The 27,241-nt window shown below is 40.2% G+C and overlaps 1 protein-coding gene across 3 annotated transcripts in view; it reads left to right on the top strand.

Annotated features, from left to right (window-relative positions):
• The window catches only part of ATP8A1 (ATPase phospholipid transporting 8A1), a 206,621-nt gene that overhangs the window by 102,149 nt on the left and 77,231 nt on the right, over positions 1-27,241 (top strand). For all 3 annotated transcript variants that reach the window (XM_054582124.1, XM_054582126.1, XM_054582125.1), the window contains 5 exons: positions 686-755; positions 6,228-6,312; positions 8,694-8,833; positions 22,946-23,084; positions 26,470-26,534. In XM_054582124.1, the coding sequence (XP_054438099.1) occupies positions 686-755; positions 6,228-6,312; positions 8,694-8,833; positions 22,946-23,084; positions 26,470-26,534 (499 nt within the window). The remainder of the gene's footprint in view (positions 1-685; positions 756-6,227; positions 6,313-8,693; positions 8,834-22,945; positions 23,085-26,469; positions 26,535-27,241) is intronic.

Genomic DNA, 27,241 nt, shown 5'->3' with positions numbered 1-27,241 from the left:
CCCACTCTATGCGAGGCTGTACCAGTTCATTCTACTCAGTGTTATTTGCTGTCTCTTTGCTAATATTTTGAAAGATGTGTATTTGACTAACAGTTTTTATTAAACTGCTTATATCACCAAAACAGTGTTAAAATGTCTGTGCTCATTAGCTTAGCTTTGTGATGTAAATTAGATTTTTCACCCAATGCCAGTGCCTTGCTGGTAATCACTGAAAATCAGTAGTTGTGAATGTTTAAGTTCGTTTTAAAGTGTTAGTGTTTGCCTTTATGTGTGATTGGGTTTGTACTTAAAATTGATCACCATTTCTGTGTTTAATAACAGCTGTAACTTACGATTCATCCTAAAACATTCTGGCTTCACTGTATTTTTTTAAATAAACACATGGAACCAGAGCTCTCCTCCACCCCGGTGGGTACTAACTCCTGCAGGTCTCCAGAGAGCTGTTTTATAAATCCTTCCTCCAGGGCAGCACATGGTACCCTGGGGCCTTAAAATACATAAAGCAACTTTCCAAGGTACCCAACGGTACACCCAGGGGAGGGTTTGTGTATGTGGAAGGCCAGGGCTCATAATCTGGTCAAATTTATTTCTTCAGCATGAGTATTAAAATATGTGAGGCATGGCAAACACATAGATGAGTATTCTTAGTATGATGACACCTTATGGAAAACCTTTTCCTCTTCAGCGCTCGGAAAAGAATGTCGGTGATTGTTCGCACTCCATCCGGGAAGTTACGACTTTACTGCAAAGGAGCTGTAAGTTTTTATTTTTGTCTTTTGCAGTTTTGATTTATGATGGTTTATAATGTATATGTTAAGCATTCTGCTATGGAAATGTAACACAGATGTTTAGCATGAAGTTGCTGACATCCACTTTTGTTGGTGTTTTATTGTAATAGTGTTTGGCCTCTTCTGGTGAAACGTGGAATTCCTTCTGGATAAATTTGGTATTTGAAAAAGTTTGGCCTAGGTTATTTGTATAATTTAATTTTTAATACATAATATTGGAAGCTTATATAATATAAATTAACTTAGAAGATACTTAAATACAGAAAATTTTTTTTTAATTATATTAGAAATGTGGTGATCCACACAGTTTCAATTTAATTTTTTAAATACCACTGAAACGAAGGCAAATTGGATCACAATTACTGCTCTAATTTCTTCATGGGGTGATCAGTATTTGTCTTGCATTGTTTTAAATAATAACAGAAATTTTAACTATTGGTCGGCCTTAGTATATTGGCAGGGTTGATTGGCAGAAACAGTAAGATGTCATTCCAGCTTAATTTTTCCTAGTTAAAATATGTTTCCACTCATTGAAAAATAAGAAATCTACGGACCAGAGTCTTTTTTTATTATTATTATTCTTAAAATTAGTATTTTACCTCTGAATTCTCCTTTCCAGGTACCTAGTCTACTTAGACTAGTCAGGTAATTTACCAACTTAGAACTTTGCAAATTTCAATATAATCAACCACATTGCTTTAAAATTACATGTAACTTGGAAATTGAACTTATTAAGAAGACCAAGCTTTTTAAGTACTTTCTGTTGGTGTTTTTCAGTGCCTTGGTTTTAAAGCATTAAAATGCAATTCTGGAATCTTTTGTTGTGAAGTATTTGGTAGAACTATTTTGTGATTTCTCATGAATATAGTTTTGAATTCCTTTGGTTGTGAATTCAAACAATTATCGTTTATTTGTTGTGTGCATTTTATCTACCAGACTTTGAATTGGATTTTGGAGATAGGAAGGAAAGTAAGACCCAAACATTGTCAGGAGCTCAAGACTAGTGAGGCAAATATGTAAAGAGAAGATAAGGCTAAGATATTAAGGTACATTGTAAAGACCTGTATCTCAATGGGAATATTCAGTGATAAGGGAATACAGAGTGCCGTTAAGACCTCCCACTTTAAATGGTTGGTATATGTATGTCCAGTTTACTATACCCAACTCACATTTTATCTTTCTTAGTTTTGAAGAATCTTTTACCTAGGAACTTTAGGTAGTTAAAGCATTGACTATGAAATAAAAACATTGGATTCCATTTTTAAATAATCACAGAGGTGGTCTGCATATATTAACTTACTTATTGCACTGTTTTCCCCCATTTTCAAATTGACTATGAAATATGTTTAAATACTAAAAAGGCATAGACATATAAAACAGCAGGGTACGTTCAAGAACTACATGTAGCTTGGCAGAGAATGGCAAAATGCAAGACTGGAAAGATGGGCCTGAATTAGCTCATAGGTGTTTTTCATGCCCAAGAACTTTTACTTTTTTCTGGATTGTTCTGATGCCATGTAGGAAGTGAGTTAAGACAGAAAAGAGATGCATACGGAGTTACCCATTGAGGCTATTGATGATAGTCGAGGCCAGAGTCAGTAAGGACCTAAACCAAGACCGCTGCAGAGAGGAATGAGAGGACAGAGTTAGGATGTAGTAATTGATTACATGTGGGCGATGAGGGAGAGAGGATCCAGGACTGTTACCAGATTTCTGCTTGGCTAAGAGTTTACTAAGGGACACCATATCCAAGATAGAGTGTTGGGAGCCACCTCTGGGCCATAAGGCAGAGATAATCTGAAATTGATAGGGGAAGAAGCCTGGGGTGCTGACACAGATTTAGGAGTTAACAAGTATACGTGGAAACTAAAAGCAAAGGATTGATGAGATCTCGCATGAAGAAAATATTACATGAAAAGAAAGGAGGACTAAGAGTGAAAAGTAGAGGAATGGGGGGAGGGTGGCGGGAAGAGACTGAAATGTGGAGGAAAGTCTAAGGAATCTGATGGCTTGTCGGTAGAGTCAATAATCAAAAGTGACAAGTGCAACACAATACTTTAGTAATAAAAGTCAGTTAAGAAGTCAAAGTATTAGTAGCATAGTTTGTTCCTATTTTGATATATCTCCTCTATTCCAAAATCACAGAACACTGTAAGGAGAAAACTGGGCTCAAAAGCAAAATAAGAACAGAAAATCAAAGCAGTGCATTGAAATGCAGTCTTGAGCTGAGCAGGGTATGAGTTCCAGGCCCTGGGTTCAGAATCAGGGAGGAGTGGCTGGAATTTGGTTTCTGTGGGGCAATGGAGGCAAATAGTGCTTCCTGGGAAATGCAGGCGGGAGCCAGCCTGCCCACCTCTGCTGGGGGCACAGAGACCCACTAGGCTGGGAGGCGGGCAGAGAGGGGGAGAGCAAGGGCCAAGCTGAGGCAGCAAGAACAGAGACAATGGGGCCGTAGGTTCACTGCAGTTGAGGTCATCTGTGTGGACCAGTCTGACAAAGGATGTTTAGAGCTGAGCATGATAAAGAAATGATCATTTTTTATATTTCAATGATTTATAATAAAAAATAGGGGAAAGGGGAGAATGGGGCTACCTATAGAATAAATTAGAAATGGTAAATAAATTTTAAAAAGAACATCAGTAAATGGAATAAACTCTACACAGAGTTGAAGGGGTAGGGGTGGAATTAGTGAACTGGAAGATAGTACTGAAGAGTTCGTCTAGAATATAGCACAAAGGGGGGGCGGGGTGGGTGTGTGTGTGTGTGTGTGTGTGTGTGTGTGTGTGTGTGTGTTGGATGACTTACAGTTCTTACTTCTTCCCAGGTTTTCTGCAGTGAGGTTGTCTTGCTTTGTTAATTTTTAGATGGAAAAAAAAAAGGAAAAGTGTACAATATACAATTTATATCAGTAATTGAAGCCAATTTAAGAAAAGTTACATTGGCCCAAATAAAAATTTAATTTATTCAAGAAAATAAAAGTCCTACTCCAATACTTACATTCCAGAGCAGAAATTAGAAACTTGGCTAAGTATGCAGAATGCTTTAAGGACCTTAAAGTGACTGAAAAGTTCAATTTAAGTGCCCCCTTAAATAAAATTTTGTGCCATATGCAAAAAGACCGTATCTGGAATTAGTTATCACTAATTAGTAATTCTGAATGGCACACATAAACCCAGAACCTGTTGGTCTGTATTTAAACACAGACATGTCTACTGTCTTTAGAAAACACTCCAGTTCACGGGGGCACAAATGTACTGCAGCAGGTCCGTCTCACCTTGTTGTTTAACCTGACGACAAGAGCAGATTCCTTGATGATGATGGGCTGACTTGTAGCACAATCATCTAGGTAACTTCAGTATAAATTGCAGTGGTCATATAAGTAATTATGTGAGACCTCTTTTTCTTTTTTTTTTTCCTTTTTTTCTTGCTGCCCCCTTATCGTTGGCTCTTGCATTTCCCCACATAGTCCCTTCTTTATCTGGCAATATTGTGTAATGTAGTATTCCATACAAGTGAAATTGCAGGATGATTGAGGATTACTTCAGATATTCATTTCACACATGCTTTGAACACCTGCCACATGCAGCACCCTGTAGGAAGGACAGCAGCGTGGAACGTCAGTCTAAATGATGAACTCTTTGAATGAAAATTCACCTAAGATTTTTCATCCTGCAGCTCTAGGCTCTTTACACAAATAAGTGACTGTGATCTGTGCCACGCCACTCTGGCAGCACCCGCTCCCCGTGATTCCCCACTTTGACCTTGCCAAGGACCGACACAGATCAGCAAACGCAGTTAGGATTTCCTGTCAATGCAGACTCAGTGGGTTCTAAGCCTGGTCCTAGGGCGGATCTGCTTCAGTGCCCGGGAAGATGCCTTTTTTGTTCCTAACAATGTGCCAAGTGCTTGACTATGTGATACAGCCCTCTGAGTGAATGAGTGTTGCTCTGGGTGTAAAGGAACCGGTATGTATGTATTTTTCACATGGAAGGGTGGACAGTTGTGATTGTCATTTAAAAACATGCTCTGCAACTCATGCAGAAAGTCACATTCTGTCCCTTTCTTTCTCAACACTGTAAAGACGGTAAAAAAATCCTCCTAGCCTGAGCATCAGTTTGTTCCGCCAGAATGCCGGGCAGCATGGCAGAGCCTCATCTCCCTAGCCTTCTTACCACTTGTGTTTACATGATTTTACTTTTAAAAAAGATTTTCTTAGTTTTAAATGCCCTCTTTTAATTTCATTGAAAATTTCATGAACGTCTGGGAAAAAAAATTGTTCATAAGTTATACCTTTCAGTCTCAGGAAGGAGCCATGAGGGGAAATTATTATTTCCTTTGCTTTGCCCCCCTTCCCGTTCCGCCACTGAAAAATGAAAAGAAATTCATAATTGGGGCCTGGAATATTCCATCTGTTCTGAGGTCACTAAGTTTTCTGTTTCTCTCAAGGGTTCTAAATCATAATCCATTAGTCTGCTTCCACATCTCAGCCCTGAGACTGGAGACCCCAAAGTGGGTAATACCACTGAGAAAGTAATTGCAGGTAAATGATTTATTTTTTCCTGGTCAAATAAAACCATGAAGGCCAAGTAGTAAAATTCTTAAAATGTTAAACCCAAGCCTAAGAGAATAACTGAAGGAACAATAGGCAGTTTATAAAGGGCCAAAAGTTAGAGAAACATAAGTGGTGCATACAATTAAAGCTGACAGGAACTTTAAAGATAATCCAGTAATTGGATTTTTGCAGGCCAAGTACATTAAGTCTTAAAGCTGAAATGACACAATCTGAAATACTCAGCTCTAGGGCAATGCTAGGTGTATCCAAGATTCTCCCTACTTTACACACCAGCCCTCTCAGCGAGCTTAGACCTGTGCCTCTCAAAGTTTGCTCTTTTGTCAGCACAGTCCCATCCAGACCCCCTCAGCCCTGAAAGGTCCAGGAGTGAATGAGTTTGGGCAGGTGCACGTGGCCGCCGTAGACATGCCCCGTGCACATCCGTATTTGAAAGGCTCTGAAGAAGTGCTGCAGCGGGCAAGCTCTCCAGCTCTGTTCAGTCGAGCCTGTCCCAGGCTTTCTGAGGGCTGGGCATTCTCCCTTGTAGCACCTATGAACACGGCAGTGTCCTTTCTGCACAGCTTTCAGGGCTGGGGACAGATCCCACAGCATGCGGGAGGCAAAATGTTGCCTGAATATGAGATTTGGAACATTGGAGTAACTACACATTTATTCAGAAGAGAAAAATGAAGAATATCAGACTAAAACCTTACTTGGCTAGTGTCATTAGGGAAGTGGTGTTGTGAAGGGAAAATATTTTATGCCTTAAAACCAGTGCTAAAAGTGGTTGTTGTCATTGCCAATTTGCTGCTAATAATGTTGCCAGGATCAATTTTATTTAACTGAGAATGCTCAGTTTAAATGTATATCTTCTGTTTGTTTTCCAGGACACCGTAATTTATGATCGACTGGCAGAGACCTCAAAATACAAAGAAATTACCCTAAAACATTTAGAGCAGTTTGCTACAGAAGGTGAGTGTACTATTGTGATAAAGCATCATTAAAAATTTTAAAACAATCATGCACTATTGATAACCTGCAGGATCATTGTTATTATCTTCCTTAGAGATTCCTAAAGCAAGGTAACAATTCCTGTTGATTAATTATATTATGCTGTTCCCGCCTATTATTTGTATTTTGCTTTCCTGTACTTACTAACATTTTTTTCCCCACTATTTTAGAGGGTATAGGGCCTATAAATCTGTCCATTTTTTAGAATGAATACTACTTGCAGTTTAAATGCTTTACTTTATATCTCAGGCTGTGCAGAAGGAAAAGAAACCAGAGGCAAAGAACTGGGTATTCTAACCTGAATTAAAAGAAAAGAAAGAAAGATACCGATATAACTATGTACATAGTTATTCAGACTCTGTGTGAGGCTTAAGAGTCCACGGTAAATAAGCTTAGTCCTTTTTCTCTGTCCTGCTGAAATACATGATCCATATGACGAGACAGTGCACAGTCTAGGGAGGAGACCTAGAATAGATGAGAGGAAGTGAGAGTCGTTAAACATTAGGGTCCATTATACAAGAATTGGTAGAATCTCAAGTCTAAGCTTAACCAGAGTGGCCAGAGCTGTATCTAAATCTCTCATCTGACTTTTCACTCTTGTCTTCTTAGGCAGAATTGGTGCCAGTGACACCAAGCCTGACCTCGAATCAGGTTCTTTCTCCTCTTAATCCAAACTGTGAAAAGAGAGGAATGTTTAAAACACTAGGCTTTAAAAAGCAAGGACATGAACAACCTTCTCCCAATTTTCCTCCAGAAATGCAAGAGCATAGAGAGACCTGTCCATAGAGCTCAGGTTCCTTATGGTGCAACCTGAAAGGGGCATGGCAGGCAGAGCCTACCCAGCGTGCAGCGCAGGTTCCTGATTAGTGGAGCATCTTCCTCCTGCCTGGTTGTGACGTTACAGACATGCCAGCTCTTAGACAGATTCACATTGGCATGGCCTCCACCTCCACCCTGATCTTTCTGGCCCTGGTCTGACCAGCACTTGTACTCCATGGTTACCCCAGAGTAAGTTTCCAGCCAAGTTTCCAAAAGAGAAAAACATGCTCTAATATGGCCCTAAAGATTTAAGTTCTTCTCTCAGTGATCTGGCAATAGGCAAAGCTACTGCTTTCTTAGAAGCTGTGAGCACTTTATGTCCTCTGTTATTTGCTTCTTGCTCCTGACCGGTTCCCCAGCCATATTTCATTGGACCTGAGATCACTAGGGCCTAGTTATTTGAGAGTCAAATGAGCGAGGGCCTTGTCTTTTTGGGAACCTCGTTAACTGTGTTTGTCACGGCTGACAGAGGATCTTCGCCTCTTCCTTGTCCCAACCCCTCGACTCTCTTCTAGCTGAAGGTGGCCTCCAAGTGAGTTATGAAATCAATGGACACCGAGCACCGAGAACGGGTCACCTCAAACATCAACTTTGAATATTTTCCACAGGGTGTTTCCGATGGGGGGTTTTTGTCACAATTCCTCAGTTTTTATAAGATGTTTTTATGACTACAAAATTCTAGTGTTAAAGAACAATAATAAATACAACCCCATGTCCCAGGAAGAGGAAGGTGGCTCTCCCAGCAGACCTCACTGGGCTCTCTCTTCCTCCCTTTGTACTCATCTATGAAGCCAGTATGAGCAGCCACCCATTGCTCTCGGCACCGGAGTTGCAGTATGGCTGGGTCCTTGCCTTCCCTGAGCACTAAGCTAATGTAGGAGAGCCACAAGAAAAACAATGAAACATTGTCATTCACATCCTATCAGTGTTGGGGATATTCTGCCCAGGGGACCAAGGTGAGAAGAGGGTGCTTTGAAGAAGTGATTTTAAGAGCTGAGTCTTAAAGGAAGGTGCAAGGCAGACTGTGGAGGGGAGCTGACGTGGGTGGAATGCAGAAAAAGTGACCAGCATGTGCAAAGACCCGGGTGGAATGCAGAAAAAGTGACCAGCATGTGCAAAGACCCGGGTATAGAGGAAGTAAATGGCAGGACACAAAGTTGAAAACAACTGATACACGGTGAATGAGCCAGACTTCAGGGTTTGGACTCTGTTCTGGGGGAAACAGATGAAGGATTTCAGGCAGAGGCATAACCTGATAAAATTAGGTTTTAAAAAAAAGTCACTCTAGGCCTGGAGGATGGATGGAAGGAGCTGGGAATTAGAAGCAGGGTGCCCATTTTAAAGGCTAGGGAAACATTAACATACATTTTACGCTAAGGTTTTGTCCTATTTGAATCAGACTTCAACATATTGTTGCAATTAAAGGAATGTTTTCTGAACGAGACTTTGTTAAATAAAAATGGAAGTGTCAGACTTCTGAATAAAATTTTATTTGGTGTTGGCATTGTATGCTACCTTTTCAGGATTAAGAACTTTATGTTTTGCTGTGGCTGAGATTTCAGAGAGCGACTTCCAGGAGTGGCGAGCGGTCTATCAGCGTGCATCAACATCTGTGCAGAACAGGCAGCTCAAACTCGAGGAGAGTTATGAGTTAATTGAAAAGGTACGTGGAAGACTGTTTTGCTCATATAGAAAGTTTGGTTTCCAGACAACTCCAGTTCTTTACTCACAGGGCCAATAAAATAAAAATCACAATATCTTGACATACCACTTACTGTTGAATCTCCTCTGGTCTAAGCATTGACAAATCTTAATACCAGTTCAAGTTTTTGCTGAAAAGTCTCTGGAATGACTTTGGATAGGTCTTTACTCATGTCACTATTTTGAAGCTAAAACTAAAAGTTTAGCGATCTCCTCACCGATGTACTTATTCCATTGCCTCTGCGTCACTGACATACACATGCCCCCTTTATACACACATATGTGCACATGTGCACACAAGTCACAATGCATGTGTACATATAGTTAAGGAAGGTATATAATGTGTAATTCAAAATAATAGAATAAATATATTGCTTATGTGACTCTGTAGCTAACAATAAAGAATATGTCAATCAGAAATTATACACCCATCATTTCTGTCACAACTAAAAATATTCTCATTTTGCTCTCAAAGAGACCCAGGCTAGTCAACCCCAAAATTATGGACACAGTATGATTGATGCTGTATAAATACCAAGAAATCTTGCTTCCTTAACTAAGAATAGCAAGCATTTTTACATAGTTCTTACTGTGCCAGGTGCTATTCGTAGCACTTGAATCTATTAATGTATTAAATCTTCACAACATCCCATTGAGGTAGGTAGCATTAATTACCCCAGTTTTACAGATAAAGAAATCAAGGCAACAGCGAAGCGAAGTAATTTGGCTGAGATTGCACAGCTCATAAGAGAACAAGCCAGAATTCTCACTCTGGCGCAGAAGTTCATGCTCTTAGCCACTCAAATTATCATCATTCTAACCTTTAATTTTCCATTAAATAACTTCCTCCAACTATACTCACATTTGTACTGCATGGAATCAAGCTTCCTGGTAGCTGCAGTTTATTTGATCTTGCTCTCAGGTGAGTAAAAGCCAATGTTTTTTTTCTGCCTTCCACTGCCCGTGTGCCCGCTCCCCTGGGAAATGTCATGCTCCAACTCCAGGCCGTTCTCCCTGTTGTATGTGGCTCTAGACACTGTCCTCCTGTGTCCTCAATAGATAATGATCATGTTAGGGGCTGGTTTGTTTCTCCTTTCTCCCTTATATTTGAATTTATTTTTGCATCCTGCTTATTTCTCAGAAGACTTGTGATAGCCTGTATGGCACCTTTCAACCCGATAACCTTCCCACCCCGAATTTTACATGCGCACATATGGCAGGAGGCTTGTTTTATTAATCAACTTACTGAATTCCTCTCTCTCTTTTTTCCTAACATACTTGTATATGATTGTGTCTTGGAGGTGATGTGGAGGAATAAGATATTTTATTTATGAGGCCATGACCATAATCTCTTTCGATCTTTCCAACCAAAGTCACATGTCTTGAAGCATTAATGGTGTTGATTTTTAATCTTTTGCTTTTCTTACCCTTTGAGAAGTGAAAAAATAAAAATTTACCCTGTTTGGAAATGCTTCTGCCTCCTTTCTACATAGCCTGAATATAATGTAGCCAGTTTTTCCTCCATGCTAATGAGATGGAATTAATATATGATAAGTGACAATAAAATATTTGAAAATGGATTTTAGATATTATATTTTGTTTCTTTGTGAAGTGTACTGTAGAAAACTCTGGAGTTGAATGTTTAATGTGCCTAACATTTTTAACCTGAATATCCTAGAATTTATAGATTAGATTTTATAGGTTAAACAGTGGTGGAGGGTGGGGTGGGGGGTGTGTGTGTGTGTGTGTGTGTGTGTGTGTGTGTGTGTAATAACTTATTAAAAGCCCTGTGATTTCCATCTTTAAATGAAATAGATATTTAACCTTTTACCAGCAGATGGCGATTGTGAGTCATGGTGAAATTGAAGTTGCCTAGGGAAGTCCAGAACATGTGTGTGTATGTTTTAAGTTTGGAAATACAGAAGTCTTCCTTACAACTACCTCCTACCTAAAATAAATGGAAAAGTTAATTTATAGATAATTCCTCTTTAGTTTGTGATAAGCCATGGTCCCTAAGTTTTATTGAAAAGTCTAAGACCCAGAAAGATTACGGTTCTCTTACTCAGCCAACTTGTTTCAAATGAGGACTGGTTTCCTAGTCCATCCCTACCCTGAAACCGTAGTTTCATTCAGTTATTCACAGTAGGTGCTTAATAGATGTTAGTTAGTACACACAGGCCAATAAGGAGCGCTTGGCTGTGGCCCTTTTGAGTGTCCTGGCCTGAACAGATCCCTGGGGGTAACTTTTGAAATGAGCCTCAGAAGATTGTTTTACCAGTTAAAGGAGAGCAGAGGTCTTTTTAGGGGAGAAAGAATAGGCACAGTGACAAAGCGGGGCGGGTCTTTGCAGCTGGGAGCTGTTTCTCTGAAAAATTCGTTTTCCAACCCTGATCATTCAGTATCTCCAGAGCCAGGAAGATGCCATGTCTTCGCTGGTCTGAGCTGCCATGCCTTGTTAAAACCAGCTGGGCTTAGCGCTCGGTAGCACGGTGGCAACTGCCATCGAAGTCACCCTAGTGAGGCAGTGTCAGCACGGCCGACCACAGACCCTGCTCGTGTGCCACCTGGCTTTCCCTTCAGCTGTCACAGTCCACAGGTCATCCATTTTGGCTCTTTCCTTGGCTCTTTTAATTGAGACATGTTAATTATGTAATCTTTTTTAATGTGATTGGGATCTATTTGTTATGTAGAATGTAATGGTGGACTGAACGCGTAAGAGAGCAAATTTTAAACTGAGAGAGTGGTTCTCAAGTATCTGTCTCTATCCCTCTCTCTTTCTCTCTTTCTCCCTCTCCCCCATTTTCCCAACAAAATATTGTCTGAATCATAACTTTTATATAGCCTATAGATATTGATTGACTGATAAATAAAAGAATGGCTGCTCCGGCTAGGGAGTGGTGGGGCACAGAGAAGCCGCTGCTCCTGTCTCCCCTCCGCCTTGGCCTTGTCCTCTCTGGTTCGTGAGCACAGCCCCGGGGCTCCACTGAGCACAGTTTAAAAACCAAGTCATATTTCATCTGTGGGAGTTTTTAGAAAATGTGCTCTCAAAATTGCTATGGACATTTGCCCTCGCTTTCCAGGAAAACATCAGAACATCCTTGTGGTCCTAGACAGGGCGTTTCTGAACCTATTTCAGTTAATAATGCAGAGTGCTCTTGGCGTGTCCGTGGTTGGTGCTACAATAAAGACATTCAAAATTTGAAAGATGTGTAGAGCTTTTCCAGAAAACAGGAATATTTTTCATCTGTAACAAAATAAGTGAAAATTTTGTAATAAGATTAAGGTTGTACTTGTAAACCCTGCTCTCTGCCTTATCCCGCCAATGTTTGTTCAAACAAGCAATTCAGTTTTTGAAATGTAGTTAAAGCCATATTCCTTTGGGGGCTGTAACTTTTAGCATAGCTGGAAACAATATGCAAATAGGCCAAGAACTTCCAAGGAGACCAAGACATTCGTCCCTTGGTTCAGAGCTTTGTCACTTCCAAGCACTAGAATGCACTCCCTTCGCCCCAGGGACACGCTAAAGGAAGGGGTGGGGGGTGCTGAAAAAGTCTTCCCAGACATTTTTATCCCTAATCACGGCCACTGTGAGATGAGAAGATTCAGGATTTTTACATCCAACTATAAAATATCATCTCTGCTACAGGGCTGTACAGTTTGGGCTCGTTCCAGTGGTAAACTTTTCAGAATTTAATAAATAATTCTAACGCTATATTACTTCAAGATGTTACTGAAGCATCTTCTTTCTGTTACTAAACAGAGGCCAAGAGGTGACCTTTATTACTAGGAAGGCAAAATTGTTCAGAAACAGGATCATTAAAATGCAAAAAAAAAAAAAAAAGGATTGCTAGAGTCCTATCAGATCCTTGAGGTGACCTGACCCAGTTGGAGGAGAACTATCGCGTCACTTTGGGTATGTGGACAGTAACACCTCTTTGTCTCTCTTAGTCACAGCTTGAGAGAATTTACAGTTGTCTCATGCTTTCAGACCTCACACTTGACCTGTTTTCCTTCTTCAACCTCATTCTTTTGAAAGATAATTAATGTATTTGGACTTGTAATTTTAGATTATGAAACCACTATCATGTGCATCTATGTTTTTAGTTGAGTTTATTGGGGTGACATTGTTTTGCCAGACCGTACAGGTTTCAGTTGCACAACCCAACAAAGCATCGTGCGGCCACTGCCCCAAGCAAAGCCTCTTTCCGTCCCCGCTCCCCTCTTTGCCTTTCACCTCCCCTACTTCCTCCTTGGTCTGCATTTTTAAAATTCAGATATTTTCAAACTAAATCAAGCATTAATTTATTTGTATTATATCAGGGGAAATATCAAGTAAATAACAATAATCATGAAGCGTTATGCTTCAATACCAATGATTTCTCCGCGATTGCTCACCACCTTTGATCCGCCACTTTACATTCATTCCAATGTATTTCTAAGGCATGAACTTTTTTTTTTTTTCTTTTTTTTTTTTTTTTTTTTTTTCCTCAGAGTTGTGCTGCTGGGTTCCTTTGAAAATTAATGGCACAGAGGGCTGTGATCTTAGTTATCAGGGAAGCTATAATTAATTCAGTATTTGAAATTTGAAGGTATGCTTTCATATTTCATATTATTGAAGGTAAATAGAGTTTTTTGAAAGTTTTGTTGTATTTGTCTGCTTCAATAGGTGGATTCAGTTATATCTTTAGCATTGCATAAATTACAAATTAATCATTTCTCATGTTTATGAAAGCAAATTATTTATCTTGAGTATTACAGAACACAGAGTGAGATATTTGTCTAGGTTAGGCAATGATTGAAGAAGTATTTCCTAGTGATAAAATTATTCTTTCCTTTTTCCCTTGTTATGAGGAATGAATTGTGAAATGTTTTTAAAAAATGAAAGCTTATCCAATACTTTTATCTGTTTAAGTTTTTTTAAGAGACATGAGTCAAAGAGGATCATTTCTTAGCTTAAGAGTACAGGCGTGCCTCATTTTATCGCACTTCCCTTTATGGTGCTTCGCAGATAGTGCGGGATTTTTACAAATTGAACGTTTACACAACCCTGCATCAAGTGAGCCTATTGGCGCCATTTTCCCAACAGCCTTTGTTCACTTCGTGTCTGTGTCACCTTTTGGTAATTCTCACAATATTTTAGACTTTTTCATTATTATTACGTCTGTTCTATTGATCTGTGATCAGTGGTCTTCGATGTTACTGTTGTAATTTTTGGGGGCACCATGAACCGCGCCTGTGTAAGGTGGTGGTGAACTGAATGGATAAATATAAGTGTTCGGACTATTCCACCAGCACCGGTTCCCCATCTCCCTCACTCCTCCGACCTCTTTATTTCCTGAGACACAACAATACTGAAATTAGGCCAATTAATAACCCTACAGGGGCCCTGAAGTGTTCAAGTGAAAGGAAAGGTTAACCAATTCAGCAAACTTCATAGCTGTCTTATTTTAAGAAATTGCCACAGCCACCTTAACGTTCAGCGACCACCACCTGATGGGTCAGCAGCCATCAGCACTGAGGCAAGACCCGCCACCAGCAAAAAGGTTACGACTCACTACGAGTTCAGATGATGTTTAGCATTTTTTAACAAAGTATTTTTTAAGGCATGTACACGATCCTTTGGACATAATTCTATCGCACACTTAATAGACTATAGTGTAAACATAACTTTTATATGCAGTGGGAAACCGAAAAATTCATGTGCCTCACCTGATTAGAATACCCACTTTGTGGGGGTCTGCGTCCCAACCCACAGTAACTCCCTGCCATGCCTGGCGTCATAAAGCTGGATTTCGGCACCATCTGGCTGTCCTTGGAATCGGATAGCAACATCCTGTTGTACACCAGTTTTGAAACTTGTGATGCATGTATATCCTCCACTCGATTGAAGCTTCATGAGGGCAGGAACTGTACCTCCAGGGAGTGACTCCATTAAATGATTGACTCAGAAGCCAAATTTCTTTAGTAGGTGTTTGCTTAATGGAAGCCTGATTCCTGGTACTAATGGAGTTCATGCTTTCTGCACATTGGGGATGTTGGTATCAGTGTGTTGTCACTAAGGATTCACTTAGGGATATGTTAGAAAAGGAGCTAATAACTTTAAAGAATACATTCTTTAGTAATTTCAACTCGATCATTTTTTTAAAAGAAACCTGTCCTTCAAGTTATGTCATGTACGAATGTGAGAAGCATACGGTTAGAAAGATTCAACAACAAATGCCCAAACACATGGCAGGCTCTGTTCTGGGCTCTGAGGTACAGCAAGGGAAAGGGAAAGAAAAATTATTATCTTTATTTTAGTGGTGGGAGATAAGCAGTAAACTTATAACCTGAAAATACCATTTCAGACGGGGTTTAGTCCCCTGGGCACTGAGATAAGCACTAAGACTGGCAGTGAGGTAGGGGTCTTTTACATTTTTTCCTTTAGTCCTCCCCAAAATATTGTTGACATTTCTGGGGGTGTTTTTTAAAGACTGCCTTGATGTGGCATACTATAGGTCGACCATTACACTCAGTGCGACTAAGTACAACAGTTTAGCGCCCTTTGCAACACGTGGCAACCAGCGGTTTAGAGGATTCCTAAAGAAATATAAAACTTAATGGAAAACAGGGCTTTGCTTGAACATTTATGACTGCCAAGTCCACAGTAACTTCTGTATTAGAATGGGATGCTTTTTCAGATAAAACTACCACTTCTATTCTTAGTAGCTGAAAATATCACTTTCATTTGTACTAAAAAGTGAAATGCACCAGATGAAAATTTGCATGATGTTCTGGTGATTTGGTGGTTTAAAATTCCAGTAGTTTCCTATTATACTGTTTGCTTAAGAACATTTGCAATCTGTGGGCTCATCGACTAACTTTTTGAGCATTTACTAGGCTCCAAGTCTCTGCTCTTTACCCTGATTGCTTAGTCCAGGGGCCGGTGAAGTGAGGCACACAGGGTGATCCTTTGGGATGAGCAAGAAAACGTTATAGCTTCTGTTTCTGCTTATGTTTGACTTCATCTCTTTTATACTTTGTGTTTGAATTTTGCAGTATATATAATTTATTAATATTAACAAAACAAATACATTATACAGAAACATAGCAATGTCATAAATAAGTACTCGGCATTTTTTCCAAATATACTACACACACACACACACACACACACACACACACACACACAGACAAAGACTTTGAATGACTGATCTAATTTCATCCTCAGGACAACCCTCTTCAATCTGTAATATTGGTCTTACTTTGCTGATAGAGAAATTGTTAGGTAAGTTAACTTACTTGCTGAAGGACATATACCAGTGGCTGGCAGGGTAGGGATTCAAATCCCAGTTCTGTCTTGATTCCATGTTATTTGCCAGCTGGGTTTAGAAGAAAGCAAGAATGTATGTAAAGCATAGTAGGCATGACAAGCAAAACGTAACCAAATGCGCAGTTGTGTAATCGCTAGATGGACACAGGGTTAGGAGGCACTGGCATGTTCGGGACACATCCACACAGTAAATGGGGCGGCCTCTGTGTACTCTATGTCATGTCATGTCATGTCATGTACGATTTTCCTTTCAAACAGAGGTGGGAATGTGTTTTTCAGAATTTTCTCTCCACTCGTCTCTAAAATCTTCTTGTTTAAAATACTTAAGATTTCCTTAGAGCTCTCATCACATGCTCCTCCCCTCTGACCTGATACATTTCTTGGTAGGAATGCTTCGTGGTAGACTTTCCACACTGGGTATTACTGTCCTCTCACTCAGATAAGATGGATGTGTTGTTTTTGCAGGCTACACCCAATCGCCTCTCAAATCCTGATTCTTTTCAGCTGGGTGTGAGAATTCTGGCCTTATTCAGAAAACCCTTGGCTGTATGAGAGTTCAGATATGATTTTCTGTGGCTCAGAAGGCACCAAGCTAAAACCTACTTCTTGGCTTGAAACAATTAACCAATTGCATTCTCCGGGAGGGGGCCGGTGAGCCATTCCCACGATTTAACACCATTAGTCTTCGTTTACTCACTTTCAGGATAAGCAGAAAGGAAAGAGATCTGAGGTTCCCTTCTTTTAAATAAAACCGCATTGTTGTGACCTGAAAGATGTTGAGAAGGAAAAGCGTAAGAATGAATAGTGCCCAGTGGACTGCAGAGCAGAGGGGAGCCTGCCAGCCTTTGAGAGGCAGCCTTTATAATGACAGAAACCCACAGCCATTGGCACGTCCCTGTCCTAGGGTTGCCGTATCTTCAAGCTAAAGAGGTTGATGGTCCCAGGAGCTTCTGACCTTGTCTTGTGGCCTCCATTCTTCCTAGTCCATCCCTAGTCGGCCACCAGTGTACCTACATCTGATTCTGTCACTCCCTTGTAAAATTCTTCCCTTCTTGCCCTTTGCTTGGGGATCCTCAACATAACACACAGACCCTTCCATTTCTATTCCCTGCTAGCTTCTCCAGACTCATCTTTCCCTAACATACCACTCAAAAAAAAGTTTGAAATGACTGATCCGATTCCATCCTCCAAACACCCCTACTAAAGCAACATTATTTAAATCACCGCCACACCTCACTTTCATTTATTGTTTCCATATTGACTAAATGGCAACTTCTCAAACACAATAGGCTTTTGCATACCTCTGTGCACAAGTGATTTCTTCTTTTTGGAATCCTTACCCTCTCCCCCCCGCCCCCCACCTCTCCTGATTCCTTGGTGGACTCAACTCTTCATTTACGACTTAAGGTCAATTGTTAACTTATGTTGGATGGGCTTTTGAGCCACCCAGACTAAGAAGATACCTCTTTCCTACATCTACCCTTCCTATGCACAGAAAATATTGTGTTTACTTTGAAGACCAAGTGTAACATGCAGTGATGTGGTTATGTGGGGAGGAGCAGCTCTTCTCTCTGGGGGTTGAAGGCTTTGCCTGTAGTCTAAGATTGCCAGGAGAGGAAAGAGAGTCGGGGCCGGGGAATCGGGCCAGGGCGGAAGGCCAGGGCCTGCCTGGGCAAGGAAGTGTGCACAGCCGTCTGTCCGGGGGCAGCCCGGGGCAGAGCTGGGCCTCTCACAAGCAGCCTGCACCACGGAGCCTGCAGACCCCACAAGGGCCAGATCCATCCACAGCCTCTCTTTGTATTGAATAAATAAAGTTTTACTGGAACACAGCCCTACCCGTTGGTTTACAAATTGTCTGTGGCTATTTCATTCTAAATGATAGAATTGAGTATCAGTTGATAGAATTGAGTAGTTGCAGCCCTCAAACCCTAAAATATTTACCATCTGTCCCTTTATCAATAAATAAATAAATAAAGTCACTCTGGCTCTAAAGAGCAGTTCCCAGAGTTTGGTCCTCAAGCCAGTAGCATCGCCACCACTGGACACCTCCAGGCCTCCTCCAGGCCTCCCCCGGGACCCACTCCGTGAGACATTCTGGGCGTAGGTCCCAGCAGTCTGCCTGTAGTAAGCCCTTCAGGTGACTCAGAAAGCCCCCAGTCTGGATTCCTGGCCCGGTGGCTAATGACGTGGGCTTGATGACAGCCAGGCAGAGTCTAGGAAAAACAGATCGCTAAGAGGCAAGGGAATACTATCAGAAAACAAGACTGGGGTGGGGGAGGGGATCCAATGACTCTCTAATGGTGCATCTGAGCTATGAATTCCATGGAGGAAGGAACTCCCTGTTGTGTCCCACTGCCTCGCCCGGCACCGCCCGCGTGTGTGTGTGTGTGAGTGAGTGTGTGAGTGAATGAGTGCAGGCGTGCATGCGGGCTTGGACTGGGGCCAGTCCCAAAATGGGACTCCGGGGCCAGCGCATGGAATCAGGAAAATAGGTTCACCTGGCAGGTGTGGCTCAGGACTGAGGCTGAAACCCATTTATAGCAAGAAAATATTACTGAACACCAAAGAGCAGAGGCATGTTTAAGAACCTGATGATTTGAATGAAATTCTTTCATTTAATCTCCATTTTACTCCCCATTCCCTGCCTTTGGCTGCGTATTGGTTCTGGGGATTTTGTTTTTACAGTCATTGCTCAGCTGTACCTCCATTTGACCTTAGATAATTTACTCAAACTTCCCAAAGCTATTAACTGAATTAATAAATGTGAAGCTCTTAGTGTCTGGTACATTTCCTCTATTAAGGAAATATTTTGTCATATTCCTAGTCACGATCTTACTTCTTGTTGGGAAAAAAACATGGTTACCAAATATCACTAGCATTTTATCCATATTGACTCTGGTAAAACTTTGCTTATCAATATTATTTCTTTATTTGTTTTTTAAGAGATTTCTGCCAAAGAGTTCATATTGCAATCTGAAGTCTAAGTTGATCTGAGTTTAATTATTCTACCTTTTGCCACTTAGGAACATATCACAAACTTTTTTAAAAAAACAAAAAATACTTAAAAAAAATTGCTAATATGGTAATAGGTCATTTTGAGGTTCTGTTATTTAGCAAAATATGCATGTGTTGATTAAAAATAGAATATATAAATCTATCATAATTCATTTCACCCTATAGTTTTTAAGAACTCTGTGTGTAGCTTTTTATATTCACTAGGGTTGAAATTTTACATTTATATGCCTTTTGAAGAATTCTGCATATATTATGAACATGTGAAAAAGAAAATAAGATTATTGAGGGCTTTACTAGGTGAATAAATATTATTTCATGATTTTTCAGTGATAACTAAATATATATTATGTCAAGGAGTCATCAACTTGAAACCTTTATAACTGTTGGCAGAGTGACATTTTGAAAGTAAAATTAGTGTTTGGGTTTTATTTTTTAATTCCATAAATGCCATGGGAATTTTATCATGTTTCAACACTTGCTGAATATGTAATTCCCATAGTGCCCATTAGTGGCCATCTGTGTAAGGTAATACATGTTTGGGATGAAATTGATTATGGTCTAAACACTCTTGTGTTATGATCAGGAAAAGCACGCAGAGGTCACATCTTTTTTTCTAATGATCTTTATGGAGCTAACGATGTTAATTTCCAGAGGCAGAACAGCCTATCACTCAAGATCCTAATCTCACAATAAGGGACACCAGGGCCAAGGAGGCCGGGGAGACTGCCGCTAAAATGAATCAGTGCTGGACTCAAAGAGCTCTCAGGATAAAAGGAAAATTAGCAGGCTTTGCAACACATTATTTCCTTTGTAAGCATCAACGTGAACCCATTGCAGTTTTGCTGAATATTCAGAAATAGTTGACGACCCTTTAGAAATTCCTGTTATAGCCACCAACACACTTCAAGTTCCCCTTCCCTATAATAGTAATCAGCATATACATTGCTGGTCCTGTATATTATTTTTGCCTGGTTTGAAATTATTTTTTCTTTTTATCTGTGCGAAACCAGGTGCTTTCAGTCTTTCAGATACATCTGCAATGTTGTCTCCTCAGTGCGTTTTATTTTTATTAGACTTGTGCATGGTAGTGTAGACCTGTGTACTTCCTGAGCTCATGTATTCCCTCAGAGGAGAGCTGGAAAGCATATGAATATACTTGTTTCTATACTCCAATGAATATATTCACATCTTGCCTCTCACATTATCTACCTTGTCTACTTGTGAAACGTATTATAAAAAGATAATGTTTTGGTTTAGAAAATTTCGACTACTTGTATTACTGAACTATCCCCATGATCATCTTAAAATCTTACCAGGTCTCTGTAGACTCTGTAGCATATGAACACGGCTGTCTCCTGATCTTCCCTGGGCTATGGGCCAGAATGATTTAGGTTCAAATTCCCTAACAGTAGACAAAAGAATTGATAGAATCATTGTCTAAACACTGAAATACAGCAATTGCAGTGTTGGCATAGTTGATGCTGAACTGTTCTTCCTCTTCATTCTTGAGCTTCTTGATGATAATTATTCATCAGGTTATGATAGATTTCAAATCTGCTTTCCATTAAAGATAACAAAATAATACTGTCTCCTCAAAGAAGGAAATTTGCTTTCCTGTCTTATATTTTATATACTAAGAAGTCATGCATCAAGTGCTTCTAATAGCTTTATAAGTTATTTGGAATATATTGAAAAGAAAATAGTCTAGAGTACAGCAATACTTAATAACATGTGGATTTTAGATTTTTTTTTCCAGTCATTCACTCACTCAGTACACATACTGCTACAAAGATGAACAAGACATGGTCCCAAATCTTGAACAAAACTACCTGAGTCATACACTTAAATAGCTAATCTTAATATGATAAATTAAGATGCGTAAAGAAGAGCAAACTTCTGTCAGAGCACAGCAGAGGGGACAACTTGTTTTAGGAGATGAAGGAACGCCTCAAAGAAGCAGTAGCTTTTGAGTTGGGCCTTACAGAACAAGCCAAGTGTTTGCAGGCAAGGAGACAGGAGCTGTGGGTGTGCATATCCATGCACAAACACGCCCATACACACATGGACATACAAACAGTAGTGCACAGGCATTCCCCGCTATATTGAAGCATGTGGCAGAGACTGATGGCTGGCTAATTTATCAACATGCCCTTCCCCCTTCTGCCTGTCACCTCTACTATGGAGTCTTGAAAAGCTAAATACAAATAATGAGAGTTTAACATATTTAGAAATACTCTGAGGACTTTTAGGAACATTTTTGCTTTTCAAGTAAGAGATAAATACAGTTGGTATTACCCTCTTCTTGTCTTCTTTGTGGCTGGCACAATTCTAGCTGTGACAGCCACCTGGAGACATTGACAGAGACCTAGAGAATGAGTTGATATATGACTGAGCCACCGAACTAATACCCACAACTTCCTACTTAGATGCTACTTACATGAGGAAAACTCAATTTTTATTAAAGCCCTTGTTAATCAGATTTTTCTATTTATAGCAAAAAGTACTCCTAATTAATATACTCATAAAGTAAACACACACTGATTCTTACTTGTTTGTATATATATTTGATTTTATTTCATGCCTCCTAAGACTTGGAACTAATTTTAGACTCCCGTTTTGGTGATAAGTAAATAGACCCTAACGTTAGAGGAAAATGGGAAATGGAATGCTTTCTTTGTTATTACCAACCTGGGCACTATTGTTAGTGCTTCCTTCCCCTTGATTCTGTTCTGTCCTTGTCTTTTATTTTAAATAAAAAATGAAGGCAAGAATGGAGAAAAAGTTTGAAAAGAAAGATGTGAAAAATCAGTCATGCTGGAGGTTAGATTTCAGGGAAAATAGCGTATGACTGAGGCAGTGGCACTAGCTAGCTGGGCACATGATGAAAAGAAAGTTTTAAGTCTTAGTCTATCACTGTGCATTCCTATGTATTTTCCCTAACAGCTAAGAGATTAAACAAAGAGCATCAAACAAGAACATCATTACCTGTATCTATCTGGCAAGCCAGGTTTCCCTAACAGCTAAGAGATTGTTCTCTTTTTCCCTCCATTTAGGAAGATGGGAGTTGAAATTATTCTTTGTGAGACTAGAACAACTTTCCATAGAGCATATTGGTTATGTTTAGTCTTGTATGAACGGTACCACCTAATGAGCAAGAGATCTTTAATGGACTCTGGCCTTCTACTATGCAAATGTGAAACAATTAGAAAAACACTCAAGCTGTCCTTTTCACAGAGACTAATGCTATCACTTTGTTTATTGTTCTTCATCATTTCTAATTGTAACATGTGTATATATTTCCAGACACTGCATCAAATTATAATTTAATAATACCAGTGTATTTCCTTATTCTTTTTCGAATGGGCTTGGAAGATTGTTTCTTGACTGTGGTGATCTTCCATAGTTTTTGGTTTGGGCCAAGGCAGGGTTTCATGCCTGCTTCTTTCAAACTGACTTGATTTGCCCCTTTATGTTGTTTTTGTTGCGTTGCTGTTGATTTTAGAATCAGTTTCTCACCTCAGAGAGAAGTCAGGTAGGACATGTGGCCTCATTCCCATGCCAGAAACACTAGATGAAAGTCAGGGATCCTCAGGAGAGGCAACTCAGTAGACTCATGGAAATTTACACCAGTGTCCATGAATTACTATTCACCTTTGCCTTCAAAGCATCTACACACTCGTTTTTTTGTTCTTAGAGAAGCTAAACTGGTCTAATCTTCTTAAAATGTTTACCACTTGTTTTCCCCAGAATCTTCAGCTACTTGGAGCTACAGCCATTGAGGATAAATTACAAGATCAAGTGCCTGAAACCATAGAAACTCTCATGAAAGCAGACATCAAAATCTGGATCCTCACAGGGGACAAGCAAGAAACTGCCATTAACATTGGTAATTCACCTAATTCACACTTTAAATTGTGATGCTTTTAAACAGCTTGATACCTTATAGAAGATAAATAGGGGATCTTTTAAGATTTGAAAGATTTGGTACTTTAAGATTTCCATATTTATGTTATTGGGCAAATCTATCTATGTTATGTCCCCAGTGCCTCTTTGAAATTGCAGTCCAGCCTAGCCGTAGCTCGCTCCCGCGGCCACAGCCACTTAGTACCTGCTCTCCCCTTTGCATCGCTGCCTGCCTCCCCCTTCCATCCACAGTTGACACATGTGATAACATTTCTGCCGTCATCTGTGAAAGTCTAGAAATGGGGATCATAGCAGGTTGTGTACTGATGCTTGTTTATTTGACCAAAGGTTATTTCCAAGAAAGGAAGTAAGAAGGTTGCCAGTTTCCATTCATTTGCAGTTAATTCCATTCTTTGGAAAGAGGTTATGAGCTCAGGCTGCCATAACAGAATGCCACAAGTCGGGTGGCATAAACAACAGAAACAAGTTTTCTCCCAGCTCTGGAGGCTGGAAGTCCAAGATCAAAGTGTCAGCAGGTTTGGTTTCTCCTGAGGTCCATTTTCCTGGCTTGCAGATGGCCGCCTTCTCACTGTGTCCTCACATGGCCTTTCCACTGTGTGCGGGTATTCTTGCTGTCCCTTCCTGTAGGGACACCAGTCCTATTGGATCAGGCCACATCCTTATGATCTTTAATTAACTTTTTAAAGTCCCTCTCTCCAAATGCAATCACATTGTGGGTTAGGAATTAAGTGTGTAAATTTGTGGGGAGCATAATTCAGTCTATAACAGAGATCTTGCTGAGAAGAAAGTCAATTTTTGGTGTCAGAGGCCTGTGGTACCAATAATATCCAAGAAAATGACACTCCCTTTTCCCAAATTCAGTAATGGTAGGTTTCTTGAGCACTGTAAACCTTGACATTGACTCAGCCTCTGGATATTAATGATGCGAATTACATACAAAACTCTCCCAAAGTCAAACAAACCATTTTAGAGATGTTCACAGCATGGAACCACAGTTTCAGAAAGTCATGCTAAAGCATCATCTGTCCAAAAACATTTAGCTAATAATCCTTTTAGAAGTGTTAGTGATCGTAGTATTCAGTATGCATAAAAGTACCACAAATTTATAGTAAAGGGATGTTAATAGAGTGAAATTAAATTTTAAAAAACACTATCTACAAGTTGAAATCTATGAGCCACACAGGTCATTAATTTTGATGATAAATACAATCACTGGTGTTAGAGACAAAATGGAAAGGAATGTACAAGAATACAGAATGCATCAGAGTTTACCTGAGAAACACAAATAGGATAAAACCTGATTACAGATAGAGGAAGAATATATGATAGTTAAGAGTATTATTTGGGGGAAGAAAGAAATTGTGAAAAGAGCTCAGAATATGTAGCCAAATGAAAGGTCCTATGAAAAGAGTATGGTGGGAGTTTCTGGTCACATGTTACACTTGGACTCTTGTTCCTAGGAAAGGCCAGGTGAGATTCATTCGTTTAGCAAATGGTAACAGCACCCGCAGTGCCAGGCACCTGCTAAGAGCAAGGAACAAAGCAAACCAAAACCTCTGCCCACCTGGAGCTCACACCCTAGTCAGGGAAACACGATAAAGGAAGTGAGGAAGACAGATAGTATATTAGATGCAATAATTGCTATAAAGAAAAATAAAGCAGGAAAGGGAGATAAGGCCTTGCACAGAGGGATTGAGTTTTAAACCTTGAGGTCAGGAAGACCGCATTGAAAAGGTGAAATTGACAAATGACGGAAGAGGAGAGAAGGAGCCTGTCACTTGAGTGATTAGGGGAGGCTGTCTTTTGTTCTAGGCAGAAATACAAAAGCAGAAATACAAAAGGCAGGAGTAGGAGAAGAGGCCAGCAGCATAACTGAACCCAGGTTGGATGGGGCCTCCTGGCCTGTTGTCCAGACTTAGTGTTTATGCTGAGTGAACAGGAAACTGTTGGACAGTTCTGAGCAGAGGAAAGACATGATCTGACTTTCCTATGAAAACAATCAGTTTGGCTGCTAGATGAGAATTAACTCAAAGGAAAGCAAATGTGGAAGCAGGGAGACCAATGAAGAAGCCGATGGATAAATCCAGGTGAGACATGCGTGTGGGTTGGACCCAGGTGTTTACAGTGGAGGTGCTGAGAAATGGTTGGATTCTGGATATACAAGGTCCAACACAAATAATGTCCCTTTTTTATTACAAAACCTTTTAATTCAAAATCATAAACATGTAATTCTGTAACATACCGGTATCACACTCAAGCATACCATGTGACATTTTACGTGAAATGTTCAAATTAAAACTATAAATTACTACACCCATTTTATTACCCTGCCAACCACAGAAGAAGAGGTGTTACTTCTGCTGGGCCCTCTATTTTAAACGTAGAGCCTACAGTATTGACTGGCAGATTAACTGTAGAGTGCAAGAGAAAGAGAGGAATCAAGGGTAACTCCAAAGATTTTAGCTGTAGCAGCTGAAGGATGGCATTGCCATTAACCAAAATGAGAAAGACGGGAGGAGGAGCAGGTTTTCTGGGAGAAGCCAGGATATAGATATGTTAAGTTCCCAATGCCTGTTTTATACCTAAGTGTCTGCTGTTAAGTAGGCACTGGGGTGTGGGAGTCTGAAGTTCAGGAAAGAGATCTTAGCAGGAGATAGGAGTTCCAGAATGGTCATCATTTAGATGGCATCTAAAACCATGGGAAGGAATGAGATCATGGAGGATAGACGGTATTGTTTCAAACGTGATGGTGATATTTGACATGCGAGGCCAGTCGTCAGTGTTGCCTGTTTTTCTCCAGCCACATTCCACTGTAGGCAGACAGATTCAGGGTAAGCGGGGCGGTTGAGCCGGCCAGCACTTCTGCCCCGCAGCAGGTACAGCACAGCAGGAGAGGGCGGGAAGCTAGGGGAGGATGTGGTGGAATCATTTGTCCAAGACACACCCGGACAACCCCCCTGCGCCCTTCTCCGGGCAACCCTCGGCCCATCTTCTGCTCTTCACGTTGGTCGTAATGAACGACGTTGCATATACAGGTGTCAGTTTTCAGGACACTGAGAATCACTACCACAGTCTCTCTCCACACTTGTTTATAAGACAGCCGTAACACGCCGGGTGCTGTCCTTGTGGCATCTCCCTCCTACAGCAAGCAAGGCACTTCTTTATGAACTTCCTGCAAACCTGCAAACGACCTGACTGGCATCTTCCTAATAAAACGGATACAATTTTAATTTTATATAAGAAAATGGATGAAAAATTACTTTTACAGTATTGCTTTTATAGTATTATTTTAACATCTCTCCAAATAATTAATGACATCAATTAATTCACTTTCTGTTTGGACACAGGACACTCCTGCAAACTTCTGAGGAAGAACATGGGAATGATTGTTATAAATGAAGGCTCTCTTGATGTAAGTAAAATCATCTCTAAAAAAAGGTCTTTAACAACTTAATCATCTTGTAGTATTTTACTTTATATTCAGATAGCTGCGAAAACATTTTGTCGTCCTGAGGTTAAAAGATACCTTATGACTACCATTCTGCTGTAATACAATGTGTGCCGTTTTGAACCATGAGGATGTGAATAGATCCCCGCTTCCTGTCTGTGGCAGGCAAAGGAGGGTGCTTACTGCCATGAGACAGCACCACTGCTTTACAGCAGCTCCATGGCTCCTGAGCGATGGCAGCTTCTTCATATCTCTCTGGGTGTTTTGTGTGTGATGCATTTATTGCTAATATTCCGCTTTCACTTCCAGTGATAACATATAGTTGGCTTCTTTTTAAAAAAAAAAAGCTGTGAACACTATTGAACAACACAAAGTAACCATTGCTTACAGGAGAGCTTGTGTTGTTGTTGTTGATGTTGTTATTTATTAACATTCCAAACCCTGGGCTGAAATACAAATTTCTAGGAAGTCATTTTTCATGTTTGTGGCCACCTGAATTTATATTTGGGAAAGGGAGGAGGATTGGTTAGGTGCACATGGAGAAATAGACGTTAACAAAGACATATGTAGGTTGAATGACCGGAAAATATTCTGAGGTAAAGGTTACTATTTGTAACGTAAGGTGGAGGACAGAGTGAGAGAGGTGGCCGTACAAGTGCTTGAAATAGTCG

This window comes from Pteronotus mesoamericanus, unplaced genomic scaffold, assembly GCF_021234165.1.
Source record: "Pteronotus mesoamericanus isolate MK-2021 breed Mesoamerican mustached bat unplaced genomic scaffold, CSHL_Meso_final contig_68, whole genome shotgun sequence".
NCBI classification, from domain to species: Eukaryota; Metazoa; Chordata; class Mammalia; order Chiroptera; family Mormoopidae; genus Pteronotus; species Pteronotus mesoamericanus.
This window is presented reverse-complemented; position numbering and strand designations above follow the sequence as displayed.